Consider the following 17,111-nt stretch of genomic DNA (forward strand, 5'->3'; position numbering starts at 1 on the left):
TTCTGAAAGTATTTCTAGGGAGGGGGAATGCGCGCATATCAGGCTGCCTGAGTACATTGTGTACGATCTGCGTCGTCTGCAGGCATTGCTTCTGCATCCTGAACAGGATTTAAGAATGACGTCTGGACAGGTCGGCGTAAAACACTCCGCTCGCGATGTGCAGCTTGACTTAAAGGGACAGACAACCGATTTTTGTCGCGTATATGTTCTCTAGCTCATATGAAAGCCAGCTTTTTATATAGCCCGGTAACCACAAGCAATTTCTAAACAAACTGGCGGAAATAATTTTAATTTGGCAGCAAACTTCCTGAAAACGGAAGGGTGGCGGTTCGTAGTGTCGAAACTTTGCACAACAATATGTGTCCCTGTCACGTGACCTGCAAACCTAACAGCTACTGTAACTGCCTTAATGTTTATTTACGTATTGGAAACCTTTTACCACAAGTATTTGTACAAACTTAAATTGTGTATGTATTTTTTAGCATTATTTTGAAATTTTTTTAGACACGCCGCCCGCCGCCGCTGGGTTGCTCTCAGTGTGGCTAACTGAGCCTCCATGCCCAGAATCAACGGCAGCGTTCAGTAAACAGACCCAGTGAAGGGGCTTTAACGATTCTGCCTGAGGCAGAGGCGTTTGTTCTGCCAAAATATTTGATTTCAGTTTCCAAATACGCCAACGGCAGCTTAAAAAAAAAAAAAAAAAAACGTCGCGCCCGGGGAGAGTCGAACTTACCGCCTCCCCAACGTGAAGCCAGATTCTACCTATCGTCTATCCCAACAGATGGCGCATGCGTGCAAAATAGACTGTTGCATTAAAAAAACACATAAAGGAACGGGAAAGCCTGCGATTCAAAGTTTTTTAGCTGGGAACAAGTTTTTAAATATTGTTGTTTATTTCGCATACAGACAAAAGTATGTTGCCGAGCTACTCTATGTCATGGTTGCCAGCATTAGTTTTGGGAGGGACACATACGGCTCGTAGATAAAAAAATTCGATGTAAAAAGTTCTAGGGCGTTATCAGCAAAACCGTTTCTCGTCAAGGTGCTTTAAGTGATGCCCTTTCATTTGGGATAGAGAATATATATTCGACAAAAATCGGTTGTCTGTCCCTTTAAGCCAGGAATTGACAACCCGCGGTGCTTAATTGGTACCGAGACCCCCTGTATATACACGTTCGTGTTAGCGGGATGGGCAAGAGTATATGGTACTGACGTAAGAATTGGTACCGCGTGAAGCCTCCGCAACGCCACATCCGTCCTGGCGTCTTAACGAACCTCCGGGATGTCAGAGCGAGGCAGCGGGTCACAACTGGCGCTGGGGAACGCATATTTGTAAATGGATAGAGTACCTTAGGCATAAGTCGGCAATGCTACAGGTGAGGACGTCTGGGGCCCACAATATGATGTGCAATCGGCCGGCATATAAGCCGTTAAGGTATTCCTACAGCACTGCCAGAAAAACGCCTTCAAAGTGTGGGAGATGTGCATTGCCGCAACATGTGCCGTATCAAGTACTACAGAGCATTTGCCGTTGGATGGCATTAAAGATAAGGGTTCCTATCAAAGCAGCACGGAAACATTCAGTTCATAGGGCTACGGGGAATCCCCGCATTGTCGTACAACGAATCTTGTTTTATATCACACTACTAAGAAAAACACTCCTTGTCGAGTGGCTACGGAGCATAGTAATACCGCAGGGCAACGCGGAACTATCCCCATGCCACAAAACGTGTTGACATCGTCGGGCCACAGAACAGACCAAATTTAGGGTTGAGAAATAACTTTCGTTCAGACGGTGTTGCGAAGTTTGGGCTGTATCAGAGTACTATCGAACAATACCTTGTTTCTCGGATTATGGGGGAGTGCCGTGATGTCCACGCACAATGTATGTTCCGTTAGGAAATACTATGACGGACCACGCTTTGCTAAAAGCAGCTACTACCGCGTTGCATGTCGACAGAAACATGTTTAATTTCTGTTGTAATGATGTGCGTCTATTATTTCGCAAGAAATTACAAGCTCTGTTTTGACATGCTTGGTACTGATAAATTGAAATGTTGGCATGTCGGCGCAAGTTCAAATAAATCAGGGGTTAATTAACAGAGATACTCGAGAGTCTTCTGTGCTTTGAGTATATTTCGGTCACGTCTCTCATCAGGCGCTACAATGCACTCTGCGAGGGATTGCTTCACTACAGCCTGCCTGCCCTCGAGCCTCTCGCCACCACCACCACCACCATGGACATCTCTCTCCTGGAAAATTGCAGAAACCGTTCCCGGCATCCTCAGCAAAGCCAAGTTGCCTGTTCCTGCTCCGAAATTCTTCACATTAAGCGTATTTGTACTACGTACTGAGATTACAGTCACATTTTCATGAATGGCTCGGTGATGGATAGATCATCTGCCATAGGAGCATTGATTTCGTCAACCCTCACAAAAATAACAGCAAAACTCTGCCCCAAAACTTCTTCGGCGGTCACTGAATTGTAGGACTTGCGTGCTGAATTGCAGCAAATTATAACTGCTCCAGCTCAGGCAAAGGGCGATCTTCACGAACTCCTGAGCAGCCCTTTAGCACCTGATGGTGCTGCCTCAAGAGCACCTTGCTCAAGAAATTATTGACCCTCACACGCGGGCTTTAAATGCTGCTTCAATCGAGCTGCCATGCTGCTTCCGTGAATTACAGCGCGATTATTACTGCAGTGCCTTTAACGAAGTGCGACGGATATATGTTCTCGCTTCCTTGGTTGCTAAGAGCTCTCAGCGTATGCAGTGGCATTACCTCAACAAGACATACGTGCCGTGGCAGATAATAGACACAGACTGCCGATTTCGGGTGTGAAGCGGTCAGTGCAAGCGAGATGAAGCCATCCTGCATCAGATCAGGCTCAATGGGGCCTACACTAAAAATTTTTGTTTAAGCTTCGATAGACTCTTTTCCTCCAATCCCTCCTTTCTTCCCGACCAGTGCCATTCACGAAGACCTGCTTTCTTAACTAAAATGCTAGTAAAAAGGTAGTAACGGCTGTATTCACTAACTCCTTACGACCTTTAATACCACCAGAACGGTACGTAGGTCCTGTCACAAGTTTTGGAAACTAAATTCTATCGTTATTGTCTAGACGGACCCCTTAGTAACTCCTGCTTGTTTGATACTGACATTCACTGACAGTAACAAAACTCTTTGAATTGTTGAACATAATTACTATAACACTTTTCCCTCTCCAAATCACGATTAAAAGTATTTTGCATATCCGCATGCTGATTTATATATGTTCACATTAACGTGCATAATTCTAAAATTACAGCTAAAATATTTGACTTTTTCGACAAGCCCACTGAGTGTGAGAGGACATTCTGCGACTGGGTATAAACGCAAGAAGAGCGGAGGTATTTCCGAGGTAACTAAGTCACACTCGCTCTCCTCGTGCATCTCGTTGGTTTTTGTTGCTGAATTTATTTGTTGTCTAAGTGTAATATGCGCGTGTTGAATGTGTCTACGTCGTGCTGCGCGCTCAGCGGATCCACATTGTCACGCGTAGTTTGATGCATGGCCAGTTATTAAAAGCACTAAGTACTAGTGGATACTGTGATAAGTCACTCGTTAGTGTTCTGGTAGTAAGTGTCACGACCATGTTTTTTTTTTTTTTTTAAGCACATTCTCTGCGCATGTCCTCGCTACGAACTTGAACGCACCGCCTCTAACCTTTCGCTAGCTTGGCTGTGTCTGCCCAGGGGCGGTATTCTGGTAACTGTCCCTTTTGAAAACGTCCCTTTTGGGTCCCTTTTATCGTGACGTACTTCCGGTTAAGCAATAAACGTTAACAGTAGGTTTGCCGCGTTTGCGTTACGTCACTTCCGGTAGTTTGCTTTTAGCCAATCAGGGCTCGCCAAAAGGGACACTTTTGAAAGGGACGCAAAAGGGACAAAACTCGAGAATACCACCCCAGATCTCTTAGCGGGATCTTCTTGGGTCGTGGCTCACAACACGAATGTCATGTTGCGCAACAAGGATGCTCTTCACGTTCCTCCGGAATACTGGACTTGACCGTGCGCTATAAACTCTCGGACGAATTACTGTTTCGCCTGATTGTGCGGGCGCTTTTCGAATGGGTCCGCGTGTTTCAATAGTCATGCGTACGTGAGAGATATTTTTATTTCTTTACATAGCCCGTTCACCGCATCTGGCGTAACAAGTCGGGCAGCCAGCCTGGCTGACCTCGCCGGTCCATTAAAGATCCCCCCCCCCCCTCTCTCTCTCTCTCTCTCTCTCAGTTATTGTGTAGTTATATTTTTTACATTTCTTCTGTGCAGCAAACTTGGTTATTGTTGGAAAATGCTTCGCTGTTAGAGATAATTACGAAAGTCGTCATTGCAGTTATATCACAACGGGGATGCGGTGTCCCCCGCGCAAGAAAGACACCAAATATATTGATGAAGTAAAACCTCGTTGAAGCGAAATCGCTTCACTCAAATTCTCGCTTTTTCAGTAGAACGGGTGAAACTGCAGTACGGAGAGAGAAATAACCTTCGCTTTACCGAAACACCGGTCATAACGATGTTGATTTGTTGTTTCGAGGTCGTGGTTATTACCAGGGTTTTATGTATAAGTCACAGTAGGCGTGATGGGATTATTGAAAGGTTTGAATGACTAATTGACCCAAAATACCTACACAAAACATTACACATGGCGCATCTAGCTTTTAACTCAGTGGATACCCATAGAAATGCGCTGAATTGATGGCAGTCCATGAGCTACTGCAGTCCGCCGATGTATTTTAAGAACCAAAGGATGGGAGCTTCAGCCCTTTCCTAGTTTTATTTAGCATTGCACTAATCTTCCTTTGTAGTGCCGCAGCATTGTCCCAATTAATTCATCCAAGGCATTTCGCATGAATTTTGCCACGGTTCAAGTTTTTTTTTTGCTTGTGTTTTTTTCCTGTCGCCTTGGGTAAAGGGGAAAAGAAAAGGCTACAGGAGTTTTTTACACCATGAAAAATTTTGGTTTGCAAGTAACAGTTACTCCGCAAACGCACACAATTACACCAAATGACGCCGAAATTACTGCGGTGTTACATCAGACGCGGTTCTCGATACTGAGCGTACACTTTATTGAAAGCGCGACTTATTGAAAGCGCTAATACAAACAGAAGCCCTTCCCATTCCACCGATGTATAAGGGGCGAAGGAAAAACATTTACTCTGTATAATTTACTTTTTATGCAATATAATTGTCGAAGATTACACAAAATATTAATCATGCAATCATTTTTGCGTTATGTTTTGGAGATTTTGCGTTGGTGCAGAATGCTTGTGAATGTATTCAACACGCTAAAACGCAAACAGACGCCCGTCCCGTGCCAGCGATCTTAAGTGATATAAAAATAAAACATTACACAAGTAATTATCTTGCAATCATTGTCGCGTTTTCTTTTCGGTTAGTTTGCGTTGCTATAAAGGGTTGTAAAATATGTGTGATTTTGTATTAAAAAATATGTCAGGGAGTCAATAACAACTAACCTAATGCGAACATTTTCAAACAAGTCGTGCCTCTTTGCGCGCCGTCGTATGCAGCCCCCGGGTGCCTATTTCCAGCTTAGACAGCCGCCCGCACAGCCACGCTATCGACGCCGTCCCCGGTTCGTCGAGCGGGCGGCTGTATACAACGGATAAGAAGCGGTTACCGTAATATTCGGGCCCGACCAATGAGAGCGCCGGGCGGTGATGTCAGGTTTTGCGGCGTCCGATAAGCGCGGCGGTCCTGCGTCGCGCTGCAAAACGAAGCAGCTACGGACAGCGCCGGCGGATGACGCGAGGAATGATATTGGGGCAAAACGGAAAAAAAAAAAAAACGCTGCAGAAAAATAGCGAGGGCACAACCGGGGCGATAAACGCGCGGATGTTCGCTTGGCGCCCTGAATGCGGCTAGTTGAACGGGTTGTCGCGTTGACATTCGCTTCCAAGCATTCCATCGTATATAGGAACGATAATAAATCGTTTTCCAAGTAATAAAAACCATAGTATGCCTGAATTATCGGGTCTAAATTACAATTTGGTGGGTAGAATACGAGGTGGGCAGCAACGTGCTACTTGCATTTAGTGGGCGGAGGGAGAGAAAAAATTATGTTTAGCTTATCTCTAGAATCAAACCCCCAAAAGAAAGAAAGCGCGCGTTGTTCTTCAAAGGTATACATACATAAATCGCTAAACAGTGTAGTTAAATTCCCAGCACTGGTGGTGCCGAATATGGGGAGGAGATGCAACTTGTAAAGCTGACTAAAAGGTCGTAATTATCACACCCTTTTACCATTTTAGTCCTACATTCGAACCATTCGGCCTCCACACAGCACATACAAAAATTGCTTCAGTAATAAAATACGTATTACTTCTGGAAAGTATTTCGCTCATGTTGTACGCACACACGTGACGTTAACTTGGAGGATGAGGGCATCAGCGAATGAGCGGTCTGCCTGTTTTACGTGAAGCCAGAAGGAACTGTTCCCCCTCAAAGTTATAGGGAGTTTGTTGTAACGAGCAATTCTCACAAAAAGAAGGTTCAAATACGCGCAAGTAAGCAGACGTAGTATCGCGAATTATCATTTGACTTCCGCAGATAATGCGACGTGGCCTTGATTCTGTTTGATGGCGCCAGTTTCAAATTCCTTCAAAGATGAATAAATGTGATGGAAGGTTAAAAACAAAATGAAGCAAGGTCTACCTCACGCGTTTTGAATTGCTAAAGTAACATTCAATGGCATAACTTGCTACAGCTGGAACCGGTATCACTTCCCCGTTAGTCAGTGGTGATGGCGCAGCGAGAGCCCCATCAATAACTCCAAGCACTTCAGCGTGCCTGCAACAGCAGCCGAAACAATCGACCAATACGATAATTTTTTTTATTCGCTCCAAAAATATTTAAGTCTAGCGAGCTTTCGTTAATTCCCCAATTGCAGTGAGCTAAAGAGAGGAAAGGTAGCATTTAAATTAGTTATGTGTGCTCCATCAGCTGCCGCAAGATGAATATTATTCCAGCAGAGTAAGTTTTTTTTCTTTGCACGCCGATTACCGAAATTGGTATCCTATACCCGCCGAGTACAGACAGTAGCTTTAAATCTCGGAACGGTCCTCTAAACCACGGATCTCTCAACCACGACTGCGATATTTCTTTTCTCCTGTTTACTGCTGTTGTAGAAAGGAAAACTGCACGTCACGTCGAGTAAAAGCGGTAAGAGCAGCGAATTTACCCATCCTAATTAAGGCGGGAGAAGTAAGAGGGGGTAGTTTTACGGCAGTGGCACGCTTTCGGCAAACGAACAGACCGTGGTTAGAGATTCGCATTCTTTTCGTATCAGTTAAAACGTACGCCTAACAACAGAACTTTCTCATAAAACGTGTAGATCAGTGAGACCAAATTTGTAGCCGCCAGCTCCGTTCCCACCTGTCTATACGGCTGAAGTTCTCCGAGAGCCCAAACAGCGTGATCGCTTTCACAACACCCCCTCATCCAGGTACGCTCCTTCTCCTAGATAGCGTTGAATTTAAAATTAATTTAAAATGATACCCACGAACATCCTCCGCGGCTTAACTCAGCCTCCGGTATGATAACAGCTTAACTGATAGTTGAGACTCTCGTGAACCAAACTATAGTTGGGTGGTCGTAAGGGAAAGCGCAATGTTGTGAGCTGCTATACTACGGTACCTGGAACAGCGGTGACGCGACGATTCGACGTAAGCCCACTCCGCCATCAGAATCCCTTCTCTTCGACGCCTCCTTGTGCAGATATGAATTCTTGGAAGGGCTCAGTGAGCGCGGGATGTTTGAATGCCAAAGGTTTCCCTGAAACTGCAGGAGCATCGAATCCACCCGTTCGGACCGCGTAGCTCGCTCTCAGGGAGAGGGGCGTTATCAACGGGAGCCCGATCGGCGGAAAAAATGATCCAGTATGTTTCACGTTATCACGTTCGTGGCGTGGCTACGCGTGTCTGAAAAGTATTCGCGGTGAATCACGGCGGGAAATCGGCGTCATACTGTTAAAGTGAGGAAAAATACTGAAAAACAGAAACTTTCAGCTCATTGTAGGAAGATTTATTTGTCCAAGAAAAAAAAAAGACACGAGTCTGAATTTTCGGTTGCCTCGATGACCAGAGATATCAATATGGCTGGATTTATTTTTGATTGATTGATTGAAGGGTTTAACGTGCCGACGCCATGCAGGCAATGAGGTGCGCCGTAGTGGAGTGCTCCGGATTAAATTCGACCACCTGGGGATCTTTAACGTGCGGCGAAATCTCGTACACACAAGGGTTTTTGCTTTTCGCCTCCATCAGAAAAGCGGCTGCGGTGGCTCGAAAGGATATCTAGAGAATTTTATCCTAACAAACAAAGCGTGAGCGGGAGATTTGAAATTACATCCTAACGACGAGGAAGTGGCTAAAATGGCGTGTAGTTTTGGAAGCAGAGATCCGAACTTTCGGGAGGAAATTAATAACAAATCGTATAGTAGCTCAAAAAAGCTTCATTGTTAATGACATCCCTACTGGAGGGAAAGAGATTTATGCCCCTTCAGATATAAAAATGGTTTTTTGCTCAAATATTTAAGGCTAACCCATGTAGGGTTTCTCCCAAACAACACATAATGGACTTAACGTGATTTCGAGGCGGATTTAGCGTTCATACGGGCTCCCCGAATTACGGTTTAGACCCAATGATATATAAAAACAGTACGGCATCACCGGATATTACCGCTAATGTACAATATTCGCAACCAGAACCTCTTCCCTCTCAGAACATTGCAAGAAGCACGGCGCTTGCCGTTAACATCATCATCATCATCACCCGCCTATCTACGCCCACTGCATGGCAAAGGCCTCTACCATTAATCTCCAATTACCCCGGCCCTGTGCTAACGGCGACCAATTTATCCCCGCAAACTTCTTGATCTCAGCTGCCCATCTAACTTTCTGCCGCCCCCTACAACGCTTGCCTTCTCTAGGGATCCACTCTGTTACCCTTAATGACCAGCGGTTATCTTGCCTTCGCATTACATGCTCTGCCCAGGTCCATTTCTTCTTCTTAATTTCTACTAATATGTCCTTAACATTTTGGCCTTAATTACGGCCCCAGCACTCTAAGGACTGCTGACAAGCTTTTTAAAGACGGCAGGCTTTATTGAACAACCTAAAAGCGAAAATTTTCGTCTGTCTTCCTGCCCGGCCAAAAAAAAAAAAAAAAAAAAGCAGGTAAAATAATCTTTGAACAAGAACCGTTCATACTACTGAAACGGCTGCAATGGCGCACACATTTTTACATTACTCGGGGTAAGTAAAAGCTTAGGCGTACTTGAGGAAAAATATTCGTACATAACCACGAGTAACAGTGTCCTTTTATTGATAATACACGTTGGATGTTTTTACGACAGAAAAAAAAGCGTTAAAAACAATATTAAAGGAAGCTGAGGCAAAATCAAACACTAAAATCCCGCGCCTTCTCCACTAACGTGAAATCTCGGGAGGGGCGACGCATGCAGTGTATAAGTGTATTCTTGGCGCCTTGGCGTTTTCCTCACGGAGATGAAACCGTCGGGGGTAGAGGTATAGAGCTTTGCTGTAGAAATATGTTGTCTTTGAATCACGAAGCTCTCTAGCGTGAGGCGTAAAACGAGTGTCCCAGTGTGTTTTTTTTTTTTTTTTTTTCGTGCGTGTTGCAAAACGTTTCAGCGCGAGATTCAAGCGAGTGTACCGCTGTTTTAGTACCATGACTATACGAGACGACAGTTACGACGATGACATGAGACGCCGAAAGCCCGGGGCTTCGACCCTAAAACAAGATATGTCGGCTCGAGCTGTTCCAAGTGCAACAGAAACAGAAGGTCCGAACAGATTACTAACGAGCAGTGTGATCCCGCGAAAATTGAGTTGAAGGGGGGAAACCTCCAATGCATTCCCGACTGGAAAAGCGAAAGGGAAGGGAGGAGGATGGGGGTAAGAGAAGGAGAGAGGACGAGAAAGGAAATCGTCTTTCGACGACATTTGCGGCGAAGCAAGCGGATACGCGGCCGTCTTTTTTTTTTTTTTTTTTTGTGAATGCACCCGACAGTGTACAACATACATTCTATTCTTTAAAAAAGGAGCAGCAACTCGTCATCTCGCGGCATTAGTAAGGGCGCCCGGCAAGTGCGGCGTAAAGCAGGAACAATAAGGGCAAGCAATACACGTACTGCACCTGCGTAAGTTGGCAGTGATCGCGGTATGTACGATAGCCGCAAATAATGTCCGGCTTAGCAAATACGACAAATTGGTCGCAGGCCAAGCTGCTCAGCCTTAGGCTGCTGGCCATAAACAAGAAATTCTGCGAACACGAGACTTGGAGGCTCGTGCGGCGCACCGATCGCTATAGATAACGCATACGCTCTTCAGTGTCAAGGGAACGTCGCTTTCATTGGTAATTCGTGAAATCAATGTCAGTAGTAAGTTACTATGTGCTGTACCGCCAGAAAAAAGCGCTGTTCCGTGAGGTTCCCGGGCGTAATAAAAAGTGTAGTCTTACTGCTTCGCTGGTATTGACTCATGGTTGCAACACTCGAGATGTGCACGCGTCTTGAATCAGGCGCGATCACGCTTGTGGTCCGTAGCAGCCGCTCGAGAATTGCGCAAACCTGTTTTCCCGGCACATTGACGCCGCTTCTGGCTAGTCTACTCAACGCGAGGTACGGGAGAAATCTTCAACAGTCACGCAAGCGTCACGAATGATAGCTGGTGGCGTCCAGGCGCGAACGGCCATTTTTCTGCGCCACAACCGCCCGTATACTGGGCCATGGTAGTGCACTCCATTAATATTGGATGGGACGTTGTGCCTTTTCTGCTAAGGACGTTGTAAGGAAAGAGCCCTTTGCCTGAATGGACTACCGAAGGTCACTTGTTCCACCAAGAGCTACAAAAATACTCAGTCTTTTCCCAAGTTATTTTTTTGTTTTTTTCCAAGAACGACAGAACAGTGCAATTTACTCCCTGGTGAGATTACGAGCGCATTGATAAATCAATTTCAGCTTTTCCTTGAAAGTCATGTTTAATCAATAGTTATTTGCATCGTTGTGTTGGTATGTGCACCCCGTCCTGCAGTGCCCACTTATTTCATTTCATTTCATTTCATTTCATTTCATTTATTAGTTCCTTAAGGGCCCGAAGGCATTACATAAGGGGGGGGGGGGCAAATACATATAGGGAAGACAACAAAAAAGAAAGAAAAAAAAACAAGAAAAATAGTGACTGACATGCATCAGTCAGAACAACTAACAACAACAACAAAGCAAAAAAAAAGCAGATCAGAGAAAACTAATACCAAATTACCAAATACGCATGTTCAGTTATAAGAAAAAAAAGCACAGAAAAAGAAAAGACAAGCAAGAGCAATTGTGCAGGTTCAAACTAGTTAGGATCTATACTATGAATCAGCATTGACGTTCGGAGTGGTGATAATGGTCGTCCAATTTTTTTCGAAAAGATGCGCGGTCAGTGCATGATACTATATTGTCGGGTAGCGAATTCCAAAGGGTTATTGCATTGGGAAAGAATGAACTTGTGAATGCCGATGTTCGACCGGGTAAGTGTGCTATTGGCTGGGTGTGATTTAGGCGCGCTGTCGTGCGGTGGGACGGTTTTAATAATTCATGCCTGGATTTTGGAGGATAGTAGGCCCCATGAAAGAGGCATAAACGTGCGATATGACGGCGCGATACAAGTGACGGAAGGGAAATGGACTTTTTTAAAGATGTGACGCTGGTACCGGAGGAGTATTTGGAGGTGATAAAGCGAGCTGCACGATTTTGTACGGATTCTAAGTTACTGGTCAAATATGCTTGGGTTGGATGCCAGATTGATGACGCGTATTCAAAATTTGGTCTCGCGAATGTTAGATAAGCAAGTTTTTTTTATTTCTATGGCCGCAGATTTCAGATTTCGTCGGAGGTAACCAAGTGTCCTTGATGCTTCGGAACAGATTGTGTCGATGTGTAATTCCCATGATAATGATGGTGTCATGTGAACGCTTAAGTATTTATACGATGTTACAGAGCATATGGGAACAGCATTAATATTGTAAGTGGGGTAGGTGATGGAGCTTTTACGAGATAATGAGATTAGTTTGCATTTCGATAAGTTAAGGGGCATGAGCCAGTTATTGCATCATAATGCTATAGTGCTAAGGTCAACTTGTAGGGTGCTGTTATCGTCGGGGCTTTTCATTGCAGAGTAGAGGACACAATCGTCGGCAAAAAGTCTTAGTTTACTTTTTATGTTAGTTGGCGGATCATTTATATAAATTAGAAATAAAAGTGGAGACAGACTGGCGCCCTGTGGTACCCCCGATGTAACAGCTGTAAGCGGTGATTGGTTGTTATTGGCGAACGTGAATTGCATGCGGCCTGTAAGGAAGTCCTGAATCAAATTTATTATGTTCGTAGGTAAACCGAGGCAAGTTAATTTTGAGAGTAGCTAACGATGATTCTATGTTCATTCGCATCTACAGGATCGGGTTTTTGTTCTGAATGTAATGGCAATCTGTGTACGGGTGTCTAGTGTATTTCTTGTTCCCTGAAGGGATGGGCTTCTAATCGCTGCTCTGTATTTCAACCACTCCTGCTAAGCTCTTAAAGGGCAGCACTATGTGAAAATAAATAAATAAATAAATAAATAAATAAATAAATAAATAAATAAATAAATAAATAAATAAATAAATAAATAAATAAATAAATAAATAAATAAATAAATAAATAAATAAATAAATAAATAAATAAATAAATAAATAAATAAATTGGCGAAAGTCATTTTAATGACTTCTCATTAGTGAACCAGCTCCCACCCCTGAAAAACTAGCCTTCTGGCACAGCATTTCGTTTCTGATGGCAGTGGTTTACAAGTGAGCTTTAAACTCCCGTTACAGTGAAACTTCCTCGCTTATCGCGCAACAAAACACAGAATTAAGGAGGTCCATGCATAAGGTTCTGCAAATTCCAGCGGCAACAGAAGTTGTTATTAACTAAAATTATTAGTTGTCTGAAACTCATCGACTGACTAAGCTATTAATGAAAATAACTATTGAGTCCAATCGACAGATTGGGTTTGGTTTATCTGATGAATCGTTTTTATCAATATTTGGGCTATGTCCACCTGTGCGCATTTCAGATTGAAATGCTGACACCGAAGAGGTTCTTGCTTACATTCAGAACTGCCATGGTCCAGTTCACCGACGGCGCGCGTGGTCTTAAGCCACTGGTGCTCGCCACGAGGAGGCGCACGTTTAGGTTATTACAGTTAAGCTGTAACTTGCGAGAATGGCTGTGAACAAAGAACTGTCCGTTGGAACATGCCTACTTTTGCATACAACATACACTTGTGGGGGATTGGCATAGGCCACGCGCACCATGCCAGGATTTCGGCCTTCTTTCAGAATGACCCTTCATGAGCAGCGTGAACGGAGGCATAATATGTATTCTAAAGGCGCTATGGGAAGGCCCGAATTGTTAGGACACTGAACCTTCGTCCACGATTCCTCCATATTAGGCCATTACCGATGTCTTTTCACTTCCAGCCATGCGAACTCGAGACAAACCTGCTGATAAATGTTCTTCGTTCGTTGGTTCGTCCGTTAGGACTCCCGAAAAGCTGCGTGTCTACGAAGAGCAACGACGGGAACTAATACAGCCAATTGATTGACGAGATTATACTGCGTCGATTACGGCCAGGGAGTCGGCCAGCCGGTGTAACACACTCCGGTGATAGTCTGTGGTATCTGCAATGTGGATTTATCCAAACCAGCACGAAGGGGCCCATCCAGTTCAAGTTAGAAAAATTTGTACGTTGATATTAAGAATGATTCCCGCCATCAAACTCCTGAGCATGGGTTGCGTATAAGATAGTTGTCAATCAAACCAAACAAAGAGTGGTCCATCCAGTCCTCGTTGGAAGAGTTTCGACAATAGTATGGTAATGATTCATATCAACCAACTACTGCACATAGGTCACGTACAGGCTTAACTTTCGCGAAACATCTCTTCGGAGTTTTAACCGAAGAGATGTTTCCGTGTATGAACTCAGGGAACGCAAAGTCCTTACCACATGCCATTAAAAAAGCCTGTGTCAAGCGTTTCGTCTGGTCGGAAAACGAAGTGATGTGGGTAACATTTCACCTAGAAGGAATTTAATGAGTTTAGCGTTCCGTCCAGATGGAACTGACGTGAAGCGTGTGAAGTTCCGTCCAGACGAAAGGAAAACGAGCTGGTTATACGTCATTTGCAATCCTGTGATTTGATGTAGAGGTTACGCTCGGCTACGGACGTTACAGTTGCGAATTCAACACCCCCCCCCCCCAAAAAAAAAAAAAAAAAAAAACTTACTTTTTCTTTATTTTAGTGACCGTGGCTTTGTATTTGTGTTTGTAATAGCTCTACTTCCCGACAACTTCAAAGTTCAAGCGGTGAGAGCTGTCGGTTTTGATTTTTACTCAACCCATCGCACTGCTACCGCTCACTAAAGCCAAGGACGACGTAGTCATCGCCAGAGTTACGTCCGATCATCTCTAATTATTAATAATAGGTAATAATTAACAGTTATTCTGGCCAGTCAGTGAGCGGAAGCGATTGGGCCGGTTGAGTAAATGTCAAAAAAGACTGCTCTCGCTGGTTGTTGTGAAGCGGTTGTGATTGAGGTAGCGGCTTGGAGTTCCGTTTGACGGAGTTAGAGTTAGCCCGATCATCTGTAATTATATTAATAGTTCTTAATAAACAAAACTGACTCTGGCTACTCAATGAGATGAAGCGGTTCGGCCGGTCGGGTAAAAATCAGGAAAGGCTGCTCTCTCCCCGCAAGCAACATTTTTAAGTGACAGGTGCCATTCCGTCTGGACGGAACGCTAGACCCCGCCATTTAAAAATGAATGAAGAGATTGTTTCAGTGCATTCACGTGTCTCTTTCCAGAATTTTTTGTCGCCTAACGATACGCTTTGAGGTCTCACGACGGTACCAGTTAGCCGCAGTGAGTTGGACGTTGCGTGACAAGTCGTCAGGTTTAACATTACAACTACATAAACCTAAGACTAACAATAGTCATCGCACATATCCGCACAGGTGTATCGGCCAGCACTTTCCCCGGTATTTCTCGTTCAGTGCGAATCACAAAACGTAACGAACTGCCCGGTTGGCGTTGAATCTCCAAACGCACCACCTGTGCTCACCAATTACCACTAAAACTTCACGGCTGTTCGCGCGTCCAGAGGATACCGTGTTGTTGACGTTGCTTTGGTTATCCAGCGTGACCCTTCTCGTGGCACGCTTTTAAGGGCGTCTAGTGGCGCCCAACCAGCCATGAGCCCACGCTCACTCCTACTCCTTCATTTGATGCTCCAACAAGCAAAAAAAAAAAAAAAAAAGAACCAGCTGACTATGCGAATTTCAGCGTCTCATCACTTCGCCAAGTCCCGTTTGGAATCGCAACTGTCATGAGGCTAGGCCTCCACTTTCGAGTGATCGACAGCCATCCGAACGCAGCGCCTCAACCAGACTGAAGACGAGACGCCCGGAAAATCTCTCCAAAAGGCGTCCGGGAGGTTCTGCGACCGGCGGTCAAGAAGATGACACCCCATAAAAATAGGAAACCAGAAATGAGCGATGGGGTCGGAATGGCGCGAGGAGAAGAATGGGGAAAAGTTTTGTTACCACTGGCCCTATCAACTGTCGTAGAGCGGGGAGTGTAGCGGCCTGTCGCGTCGCTACCGGCAGCGGTGGATGATGGGAAAATTGAAAAGGGCCATGACGTTGGCGATTTAAAAAGGTGGACGGGTGCGTTCGACGCCTTCAGCGGTCTATCGCAGGTAGGAATGCCATCTGGGCATCATTTGCGTGGAGGCGCAGCATGCGATTGCCTCGGGCAGGGCTAGATTTTTGTAAATGAGTTTTAGTTTGTGTGTAATTTCTGTGGCACTTTGTAAATGCGCTGGTTCGCCGCCCGTCTTGGTGTTGCGTATGAAACCAGCAATTCGAAATCCATACTTTTCTGAGGACCTGTAACCTCTGATTTTCATGCTTAAATTTGTGAACAGACGTGTTGTTATGTACGCTGTAAATCGGGTGGCTGAGGCCTCTGTCAGGCCACGTTCGCCTTTAGTCTCAGCCTCCCCTTGGTTTTTGCCAAGAAATAAAAAACCAAATCAAATCAAATATACACATAAACTCCGGTAAGGAAATTTTTCGTAATTTAACCTCCACCCTTTTGTCTTCGTGTTTACACTTCCTTGTCATTTGTGACAACCTGCGCATCCTAGATAATAGCCCTTGACTTCGTGAATCCCATGTTTATAGCTCCACTCCCAAAGTGCTTGTTTAGAGCGATCAATACGATCAGCTCTGGTAACGCACACAAACAGCACTGCGAGCGGTTTGAAGTAAGCTGGTTCTATTCTTAAAACAGGAACATGTTTGTGCGTTCTATGGAACGCATAGCCAGTCGATCGCTTCCAGGGTTCGTCATAGTCCCGACCCGTCATTGACCATACTTCGTAGCTAACTTCCAAGCCCATTACAGCTTAAGCAATGCGATTTTTCTGGCTGGTATCGGCAAAGATGGAACGTATTGATTTATTTCTGCTTCTGGTGCAGTTTCTGGCAAAGGCACCCCACTAACGTTTACTCGAGCGGAGGGGCTAATCGTCACAAGGTTGGCGCAATTCGCGGTAAATCAAGTTCGATTTTTTCCATTTATTTTTTAAATTGGGGTTTTTCTTCGGTGCGGGGCATTCTTCCCGAGCCTATTAACTCTACTGGGAACGACCAGCATTTGCTTATCTTCTCTTACCCCCACTCCCCATTCCTTTCGTCGATCGTGATTAGCAGTCATCCTTTTCTAATAAAGGTTCTCTCTCCATCTCTCTCACGAGTTTATCGCGACTTCTCGTTGTTTCTAACAGCTTTCGCATAGCGAGGTAACAAAGGAACGCGAGGGCTCGCAATTTTTCTTTCAAACTGTGGAGAGCGGAGAAAGTGTAGAAGTCGTTGAAGGGTTAGAGGAGGCAGAAATAAAATAAAAGGGACCGCGAGTAGGGAAAAAAAGTGCAGGGATGGGGGT

General features: G+C 44.8%; 1 protein-coding gene across 6 annotated transcripts in view; it reads right to left on the bottom strand.

Annotated features, from left to right (window-relative positions):
• Positions 1 to 17,111, bottom strand: part of LOC144174974 (ETS homologous factor-like) — a 405,488-nt gene that overhangs the window by 231,400 nt on the left and 156,977 nt on the right. Inside the window, exon 1 of one of the 6 annotated variants that reach the window (XM_077703976.1) lies at positions 7,698 to 7,848. The exons of the other annotated variants lie outside the window; for them this stretch is intronic. Coding sequence (XP_077560102.1) covers positions 7,698 to 7,744 — 47 coding nt within the window. The 5' untranslated portion in view covers positions 7,745 to 7,848. Of the gene's footprint in view, positions 1 to 7,697; positions 7,849 to 17,111 lie in introns of those variants that run through there. 6 annotated transcript variants of the gene reach the window in all.

Source organism: Haemaphysalis longicornis, unplaced genomic scaffold (genome assembly GCF_048455015.1).
Source record: "Haemaphysalis longicornis isolate Haplotype H1 unplaced genomic scaffold, Haemaphysalis longicornis Haplotype H1 scaffold_3, whole genome shotgun sequence".
Lineage (NCBI taxonomy): Eukaryota > Metazoa > Arthropoda > Arachnida > Ixodida > Ixodidae > Haemaphysalis > Haemaphysalis longicornis.